General features: G+C 46.1%; 1 protein-coding gene across 1 annotated transcript; it reads left to right on the top strand.

The window, feature by feature from the left end:
* Positions 1-3739: 3739 nt before the first annotated feature.
* On the top strand, positions 3740-8768 carry SOWAHB (sosondowah ankyrin repeat domain family member B). Its single transcript, XM_040326833.1, has one exon. It carries the CDS (start codon positions 3924-3926, stop codon positions 7239-7241), a length of 3318 nt encoding a protein of 1105 aa, XP_040182767.1. The 5' UTR covers positions 3740-3923; the 3' UTR covers positions 7242-8768.
* Positions 8769-10449: the final 1681 nt, after the last annotated feature.

Genomic DNA, 10449 nt, shown 5'->3' with positions numbered 1-10449 from the left:
CTCTTATCAGCTAAGTCTAAAGGACTTGGCAGTCACAGAGTGTGTGAGCAGCGTAATCACAGGGGGATGTCTGTTGATGCCCTTCCGGCTAAGGAAGCATGGGCTGTAGCTGTCATCGGGCTATAGTGCGGGTGAAGTTCTGCCCCCTCCAGCAAAAAATGTAAAGTCAGTAGCTACACATACAGGTGATACTCGAAAAAATAGAATCAAAATTTGCTCTCATCAGAAAAGAGGACTTTGGACCACCGAGCAACAGACCAGGTGTGTTTTTCTTTACCCCAGGTAAGATGCTTCTGACGTTGTTTGTTTTTCAGGAGTGGCTTGACAAGAGGAATATGACATTTGAAGCCCATGTCCAGGATCCGTCTGTGTGTGGTGGTTCTTGATACACTGACTCCAGCCTCAGTCCACGCCTTGTGAAAGTCCCCAACACTTGTGAATGGCCTTTTCCTGACAATCCTCTCCAGGCTGCGGTCATCCCTACTGCTTGTGCACCTTTTTCTTCCACACTTTTGCCTTCCACAAAACTTTCTATTAATGTGCTTTGATACAGCACTTTGGGAACATTCAACTTTTGCAATTACCTTTTGAGGCTTTCCCTCCTTATGGACGGTCAATGATGGTTTTCTGCACAACTGTCAGATCAGCAGTCTTTCCCATGATTGTGATTCCTACTGAACCAGCCTGAGAGACCATTTAAAGGTTTAGGAATCCTTTGCAGGTGTTATGGCTTAATTATCTGATTAGAGTGGGACACTTTGAGCCTAGAATATTGCACCTTTTCACAATATTCAAATTTTCTGAGATTGTGGATTTGGGGTTTTCATGAGCTGTAAGTCATAATCACAATTATGACAAATCACGGCTTGAACTATCTTGCTTTGCATGTAATGAGTCTCATATACTAGTTTCACCTTTTAAGTTGCATTAGTGAAATAAATAAACTTTTGCACGATATTCAAATTTTTCAAGTTTCACCTGTAGTGCAGCTGCTGATTTTTACTATTAGGACACTTTCCTGTCCTGGAGTCCGGCGATGTCGGCACCGCAGTCGATGTTTCCATCAGCTCTCAGATGCTGCCGCCGCCATTCGTTGTAAGGAAAACCAGCAGTGAAGTCTTTTGGCGTCACAGCTGGTTCCCTACTGCACATGCGTGAAGCTCGCTGCGCTTTCTGAATGACCCGGCGGCGGAGGAAGAAGGAGGGGGGGCGAACTTTTGAATGATCCCACCACGGCGAGATCTCTTGGAAGTGGGGACGGATACATGTCAAAAACAGGTACCCACTCCCCTTCCCGAAAGGTGCCAAATGTGGCAGATAAGCAAAACGTCCTCTTTTGGGTGGAACTCCGCTTTAAAGGGGTTGTAAAGGTTTGTTTTTTATTTTCTAAATAGGTTCCTTTAAGCTAGTGCATTGTTGGTTCACTTACCTTTTCCTTCCATTTCCCTTCTAAATGTTTTTTTTCTTTGTCTGAAGTTCTCACTTCCTGTTTCTCCTCAGTAAGTTTGCCCCCATCATCCAAACCGTTCTGGCTGGGGGTTAGTAAGCGTGCCTGCCCCCTCCCTTGGGACTACATCCCTGCAGGGAGACACTGTAAGCACAGGGATGTAGTCCCAAGAGAGGGAGTGAGCACGCTGACTAACCCCCAGCCAGAATGATGGGGGCAAGTTTACTGAGGAGAAACAGGAAGTGAGAAATTCAGACAAAGAAAAAAAACATTTAGACCGGGTTCACACCGTAGCCACATTCGGCTCACAGCAGGGGTCCGGTGTGTGCTGGTTCACTGTTTCAGGTCCGATTTCAGCCCGAATTTTGGGCTGAAATCGAACCTGAAACGCACCAAAAAAGCATGCGTTTTTCCGGCACACCAGAGATATGTGAACCGGCTCCATAGAGAGCCAGTCATATTCTCCTGCTATGCGAATTGACTGCGGGGAAACGCGCATTCAATTTGCATAAATGTGAATCCGGCCTTAGAAGGGAAATGGAAGGAAAAGGTAAGTGAACCAACAATGCACTAGCTTAAAGCAAAGTTCCACCTAAAAATTTAACTTCTGCTTAATCCACTCCTTACATGCCACATTTGGCATGTAATTTTTTTTTTGGGGGGAGTGGGGGCTTCAGGAGGAGTGGGACTTCCTGTCCCACTTCCTCCTTCCGCCGAGGGGCTGGTAAGGCGAATAGCTTAATCGCCTTATTGCAGCCCCTCCCTGTAGGCGAGCGTCTGTCCAATCGGACGGCGCCGCGCCGCTCGTGCATGCGCAGTGCCGCTCGCGCATGCGCAGTGGGTGCCTGGCCGTGAAGCCGAAAGCTGTCACTGCCAGGTGCCCACACTAGGAATGAAGACGCCGGCCGGCGAGGGGGGGCGAGGAGCGGAGCCCCGGCCGGCACGTCGCTGGAACCGTGGAGCAGGTAAGTGTCTGTTTATTAAAAGCCAGCAGCTACACTTTTTGTAGCTGCTGACTTTTAATAAACTTAAAAAAAGGCTGGAACACCCCTTTAAGGAACCTATTTAGAAAATAAAAAACGAACCTTTACAACCCCTTTAAGTGTAATTTTTCCTGGAAAAATGAATTACTGCACAAATATCACGTGTCATGAAACATACTTGTAACCGTTACCATTTTGTTCTCCAGGGCCCCTGCTGTGAGAAAATAGATAATGTTAGGAGTTCAAAGTCCATTTCTAGCAAAAATCGGCTTAAAGCGGGAGTTCACCCATAAAACAATTTTTTCAAACAATCCCCTTAGATTGATGCTCATTTTGTCTAGGGGAATCGGCTAGTTGTTTTAAAATATGAGCTGTACTTACCGTTTTCGAGATGCATCTTCTCCGTCGCTTCCGGGTATGGGCTGCGGGACTGGGCGTTCCTTCTTGATTGACAGTCTTCCGAGAGGCTTCCGACGGTCGCATCCATCGCGTCACTAGTAGCCGAAAGAAGCCGAAGGTCGGTGTGGCTCTATACTGCGCCTGCGCACCGACGTTCGGCTTCTTTCGGAAAATCGTGACGCGATGGATGCGACCGTCGGAAACCTCTCGGAAGACTGTCAATCAAAATAGGAACGCCCAGTCCCGCAGCCCATACCCGGAAGCGGTGGAGAAGATGCATCTCGTAAACGGTAAGTACAGCTCATATTTTAAAACAACTAGCCGATTCCCCTAGACAAAACGAGCATCCATCTAAGGCGAAAAAGTGTTATGTACGGGTGAACCTCCGCTTTAATATTACATGTATGTGAAAAAACTCAATATTGCTCAGGTAGGCAAGTGAGGAAAAAAAAAGCATTTAGTATGTGTGTTGCTTCACAAAGAAGAAGCAAAGTGGCAGTGGTGATATGGAGCCGTTGCCTGCCATTGGCTACCATGCCTTGGTGATAGTACCTCAGAGAAGGTGTGGGAGGAGCTGAGTGTGTCTCAGTCTTGCTCTCTCTCAGCTCCCTGTGTGTCTAGGACTGGTATTTTTTTGTCTAGGACTGGTGTATATATAGAGAGCAGTGCGGGTTCCCTCATGTGTACACGTCAGCGGGCTCCATGATAAGCATACAGACACACAGACGGTGACTGAAGCCCGCGCACCTTGCCGTACCTAGCACTGAAGAATCTCTCCGTACCATTCCCGCTCCTGGCCACTCCCCCCGGGCTCAGCCGGCCCTCCCCCTGTTCTGACACGCCCCCAGTTGATGGGCGATTGTGTCGGTGCTTCGCCCAGATGGGAGGGAATTGTTATTCATTGCGGGGGCTGGAGATGGGTGTCGGGGAAGCAAAGGCCGTTGTGTGCCCTTCATGTGGGAGGGAAGAGGAGGAGGAGCCGGGAGAGCAGGTGGAAGTTAGGTGTGGAGGTTGAAGTTGCGGCGCTCACATCCAAGCTCGGAGCTGTGCTGGCCGTCACCATGCCCTGAGCTGTGCCCGGGAAAGGTGTGAGCATGGCCAAGGAGCTGAGCCAGGAGGAGGTGCTGGACTTCTTATGCCAGGGCGGAGGCAAGGTGCCCAATGCCTCTCTGGTGGCACACTTCAAGCACTTCTTGAGGGACACCCAGGTGGCCGGCGATCAGCTCCTGAAGCGCAGGGACGGGTTCAAGCGTTATGTCAACTCGGTGGCCGTGGTGAAGCAGGAAGGAGCTGTCAAATATGTGGTGCTCAGGAGCCGCTACCGAGATCTGCTGGGAGAGGAGCTGTCACCCGCAATCCCCGGACACCACGAGACGGCGATCAGCAACAATAGAGAGGACGAGGAGATCGGCTCTCAGGTGATTGGAGGGGGATGGAGCAGACAGCAGGAGGGATATGCTCGGGGGGAGACTGCATTCACTGATCGTCAACGGGGGGCACCAATGACTTACAATGACCCCGATTGGAATGGTAATGGGGCTTCTAATGGCAAGATCCGACATGGACAATCGCATACCGAGACAGAAATGAGACTGCCTTCATCTAAGCCTCTTTCCTCATCATCTGGAAATCTGCAGTCTACAGCAACCCTGAGCAAGACCTCATCATCAGTGAACAATGCCTATTCACCTAGCAAAACCTTTCCACATGGCAACATCCAGCTATTACCTTCCAACAGGACCTCCAGTGATACCTGCTTGGCCACTATGAAGACAACCTCATCACTTCCTGATACTTACATGACCTCCACAAAGAATTTGTCTTCATCAGCTGGTACTTCCATACCCTCCACCAAAACCTCCTCTTCACAAGGTAATACTTTCATACCCTTCACTAAGAACTTATCACCCAGCGATACTTCCATACCCTCCACATCCGGTAATGCTTCTATACCCTCCACCGATACCTCCTCCTCACCAGGTAATACTTTCATACCTTCCATACCCTCCACCAATACCTCCTCTTCACAATGTGATACTTTCATACCCTTCACTAAGAACTTATCACCCAGCGATACCTCTGTACCCTCCACCAATACCTCTTCACCTGGTAATACTCCCATACCCTTCAACAAGAACTCCTCATTACCCAGTGATTCCTTCCTGTCCACCATGAAGACCACCTCTTCACCTCCTGATACTTGCATGTCCTCCACCAAGAACTCTTCTTCGCCAGCTGATACCGTACTCTGCACCAAGATCTCCCCTTCACATGGTAATACTTTCATACCCTCCACCAATAACTCCTCACCTGCTAATACTCCAATATCCTTCACCAAGAACTCCTCTTCACCCAGTAATATGTCTACAGTCTCCATCAGGACCTACTCCTCTCCCAGTGATACTTGCATACCTTCCACCAGGACGTGCTCACCCGCCAGTGATACCTCCATACCCTTCACCAAGACCTCCTCAACATCCAGTGATACTTCCATACCCTTCATCAAGACCACGTTACCCCCCAGTAATAGCTATATACCCTTCAACAAGACCACCTCGCCCCCAAGTAATGCTCCTACAAAGACCTCTGAATCACTCAATAGCACTTCAACTCATTACAAGGACTATTACCCTGAAGACAACCTTTCAGCACCTTATTCTAAGACTTCTTCATTTTGTTCCCCTGCTCAACCCCCTTCATTGCCCCAGTCACCTTCCCCAGAGGCCAGTGAGCACCGGAGACCCTTATCTGGTGGGGACCATTGGACAGAATCTACTAATCCTGTAATTGTAAGTGCAAGCTGCAGGGGTCAGCAAGATCAAAGACTTGCATGCACTGAGATCCAGACCCCAGATTTTGAGGTGAATGGTACATTTCCCCAGAAGGTGCTGTCAGAACAGCTGGATAATCCCAAGTATATAAATGAACAGCAAATACATGGCTTTTATGAGGATCTGGCAGCTTCCAGGTACACGAACAGTACACACCCTTCCTCCTCCCTGCTGCTCCCTCTTGAATCAAGTACCGCTCCTCTAGATATGCAGCTGGAAGAATACGAGGCAGCCAGTCCATGCCCCTCACCACCTTTACTACTTAACGATATGCGTGACTTGTGGATGTGCCAAATGCCTGTGTTTAAAAGCATAAGATGCCAACTGTCTTTGCAGGACATGGAAGATTTTGTTGATCAGGAAAGCTGTGGAAGTGAGGGGAGTGACAGCGGTGAAGGGGGCGACTGTGACACTGAGCACAGGGATGATGAAGACTTTTCCAGCGATTCAAACACTGAAAAATACACTCAGTACATAGAGCAGAAATGTGAAAACACTAACAGATGCCCTCCTAACAGAAAATTCATTAGCATTATTGAACAATATAGCAAGCTGCAAAGTGGGGACCTGCTGGGAGCCAAAGATACTCTAGTGGATTGCGAACCCGAACCTAACGTACTGGCCGCAAACAAGAAGTCCCCATACGTTGCTAAATCCTTTCTCACTGATCAAGCACCCATCTTGTTTGAGTTGGCTAGACATCCTCCAAAGCACAGGGCAAGTTCTCGCTTTCGAGAATTAATGTCTTCCTCAGATGATGAACTAATTGATAGGGATTGTAATAGGAGGAGGCGCCCGTCGCGCACTAAGAGACCTCCTGATATTGTTGTGGTTCCTCCACAGCCTGACGTGGACTTGCTTTTATTAACAAAGCCTGTGAGCAATTACAAGCTTACTGTAAAGCTTGCAGACCAAAAAGAACATCAAGCACAGTATGGACCAAAAGCAAATGAGGATTTTTTGCTCAAAAAGTCTTTTAATTACAAATCGTCAACAGTACCCTTGGATCCCGCAGAGCATGACTGGATTGTTAAGTCAGCTTCTGGGTCTTGGCTTCAGGTCTATGGATTGTTTAATCAAGACCCCCAACTGGCTTTACGAAAAGATTTCATCTCCGGTTACACAGTTCTGCACTGGTTTGCCAAGCACGGTGCAATTGACATGTTCTATAAATTTGTAGTGGGTGCCAGAAAGGCAGGGGTTGAAATTGATTTTAACATCAAGTCTAACGGTGGATACACACCTTTGCACATGGCTGCTATACATGGCCATCAAAACGTGGCTGCCATGTTGGTAGAAAAACTCCAAGTAAATGTGAAGTTGAGGGACAACAGTGGGAAGAGGGCCTGGCAATACCTGAGCTGCAATACATCTGGGGAGGTATGGAGGCTTTTAGGAGCCCCTAAGGGGAAAACCATATTTGCTTCTCGCACCTTAAATACCACTTATATAAACACACAAAACAAGTCGAGTCAGATAAATAGAAAAACATCATTGGCAGCTTTTCTTAAACCTCAGCATCAAAAATGGAAAGCAAACAACCATCCTGTATTAAGGGAAAGAGAAATCTACAGTGACTGAGATGGGGTCAGATTGGAAATTGACCGGGGATGGAAAAGAAAGTAGAGCCTTTTTTGTTACAATGATGAGGCTTATGCTTCCTGCCCTGCGTGCTTTGCTGCCTTGTAATTCTTACTGGGTCCTTGGTACAGACAGGAAAATGGACCAGTACAATCCAAAGTTCTCCAGGGAAAGAAACAAACTCATGCCATGGTAACACAGTTACAGCTTCCTTCTACAGCCTGCTCTTAGATACTCTTGCAGTTGTTTTCTGGGGCCAGGACATTATCATGGATGGGGCTACAGACACATGCCCACAATGTTCCGCCAACTACAGTCCTAGACTGAGAAAAGTCAGCTAAGCTTATGTGATGTGTAGGAATAATTTCTTAATGGGCTTCCATTTTTATTTATTTTTTATTTTATACTGATTGTTCATTATTAAACTTTGCATGCACTTAAACTGATGTCCATGTTTCATGTCGCTTTAAATTGTTTGTGGTCCAAACAAACTATTGCTTCAGTAAGTGCTGCTAGGTCCCGTAGCACTATATGTACTGCGTGTAACTTCAGCTACGTACAGTGTCTGTTTCCTGTTGTCACGTCCGGGCTCACACCTAGAGAAAAACAGTTGGTCTGAGCAGCGCTCAGCTTTTCATAGGCAGCTTTGTATTCTGTGAATGAATACAATGCTTTTTTTGGCTGAATCTGGGAGCATGACCTCATCAGCTTGCCTCTCATACTCGGCCAATCAGAGGAAGCTTTGTATTTATTCACAGAATACACAGCCGCCTATGAATGGCTGACTGCTGCTCAGACTGACTCTGGGTGTGAGACAGGAAGTCTCTGTCTCACAGCCAGTACCTACCACTATGTACTGTATGTAGCTGAAGTTACATGCATTACATACCTTGCTTTGAGACACTGCTGCACTTGGTAAAGCAAATTAGTATGTTTCGACCAGCTTGGTCCAAACAAACTATTTTATAGTGACATGAAATTTAACATCATCTTTAAACAATTTTGATGAGTCTATTTTTAGGGTTGCAAGGAAGAGCTAATTTCTTGAGACTGCACAACAACCACCTTATTTGTCAGTTGCAATATATTGTATCCATAAGTGTCTTACAGCATAACAAATGTTTTATGTCAGTCGTTGGGTTAGAAAAGTTTACTGTAGCACAAACCTAGCCTTTTATTGATGCAAAAAATGTACATAGCAGCAGATGGGTCTAATCTCTCCTGTTGTCAGGCCAATACACTGTAGTTCCATGTAATAAATGTCTTTTTACAACAGTCAGGTATAGTCTGCAAAATGACTGTTAGATAATCATTACTTGATGCTTTCTTTTGTTGACTCCTGTATTATACTGTGATATGAAACCAAAGTAAATTTATTTTTTGTTGGCAAAGGAAATGTTGGATCTTTTTCACTGGCAATAATACTTTGGAGGATATTATAGTAGATATTTCGAGCCTTAATCATAAAGCTTCCAGGTAAAGATTGTTGATTTCCCCCAAAAATATCTATTTATAGGAATCCAGTAAAACAGGTCTTTATCAGTGTGTTAGCGCTGAACGCCAAGAAAAGTAACATTTCCTTCTTGTATGTGGGCTGTGCCCTCTCTGCAAAGGGTTAACTGCCTGTGTATGCCTAGTAGGACCAGGTAATGTGGTTTTGCTTACCTGATCCTCTGTCTCTGCAGGCTCTTTTGTACTGCTAGATCAGTACCTGCACTCCGGTTGTTAAATGCTTCTGACGTCATCAAGGCTGATGCAGGGACCATAACCCTTGATTAAGCATCAGTATGCTGAGGGACAGTCCACTGCTAGAGCATGGGGATGGGGGAATGTTGTCTACTGGGGGAGTGGAGGATCAGGTAAGTAAAACAGTTTTTACCATCCCTAGACTAAACGTGCAGTTAACCATTGCAGTGGGGCTGCGCTGACTTTTACTTTTTCCAGAGTTGTGCTTTAAAGCTTCGTTAATAGAGCCTATTGAGGGACCATTTAACAAACTCCTCCCCCTTCTAACACCTATGCTGGCTAACGTGTAAAAAGTTAAAAAAATGTATATACTTGCCTATTTTCAGCCCACTCTGGTCTTGTTTATGTGATCTGGCTACCATTAGCCAGCGAGCGACTGGAGGGAGCACGACCCACACCTGGGACATGGGAGCCTTTGGGTGATGTCACCGCTCCCAGGCATTCTCAGCCATTGTCAAGCGCTGTCTTCTCTCCCCTGCAGGCAACGGCTGAAACATGGGACTATAAGGCAGAAAACAGATAAGTACATATGTCTTTTTTTTTTTTTACACACATTAATCAGCATAGGTGTTACAAGGGATGAGATGTTTTTGAGAGTAAGAGGTTGAGGCTGGAATTCTTTAATTTTCGCTCTCTATACTGACATCTATCACAGGACTAGATTATCCATTGCTAAAAATTAGGTTTTTCAGTTAATGGCTCTTTTTACAGTTAATTATTTGTAAAGTCTAATTTTTGTTCCTATAAAAATAATAAACATGTTATACTTGCATGCTCTGTTGCAGTGGATTTTCACAGAGCACCCCAGATCCTCCTCCTTCTTAGGTCTCTCTTCTGTGATCCTGGCCCCTCCCCCCTTTTCAGTGCCCCCATAGCAAGCAGCTTGCTATGGGGGCACCGAGCAGAGTGACGGATCCCGGTATCCATTCAGACATGGAGCCCTGACCAGGCCCATGCCCCCTCTCTCCCTTAATGGCGCCGTTGCTGTGTTTCAGCCAATCAGGAAGGAGAATCTCGGATGGCTGACATTCATGGACATAGGCTTAAGGTAAGTATTATGAGGTCTGTGGGGGGGGCTGCTGCACACAGAAGACTTCTATCTGAATGCATTAAGTCAAACTCCTCTACAACCCCTTTAAATATTTTGAAGTTGAGCTACAAGTAGCTTTTAACCTGCTACTTCACCAATTTTTTATTTATTTTTTTGTGACAAAAGGGAGAAGGTTTAAAGCCATCAGACATGTATTAAATGTTTTCCTGTTTGTTTTGATTTTCCCTTATTTCCTGTTCTGACAAGCATCACCTGGGCTGAAAGTGAGATAAACTCTCCTCCTTAGGGACACAGGCAGCATTAAAAAATCTGTCAGAGGTTATATATATATGTTTTTTTTAAGCTGTTTTTGTTCACACTAAAGTTATTTCTTCTCACGTCCTCTGTATATCTAACAGGAAATTAGGGGAA

The sequence above is a fragment of the Rana temporaria genome, chromosome 1 (assembly GCF_905171775.1).
Source record: "Rana temporaria chromosome 1, aRanTem1.1, whole genome shotgun sequence".
Taxonomy (NCBI): Eukaryota; Metazoa; Chordata; class Amphibia; order Anura; family Ranidae; genus Rana; species Rana temporaria.
This window is presented reverse-complemented; position numbering and strand designations above follow the sequence as displayed.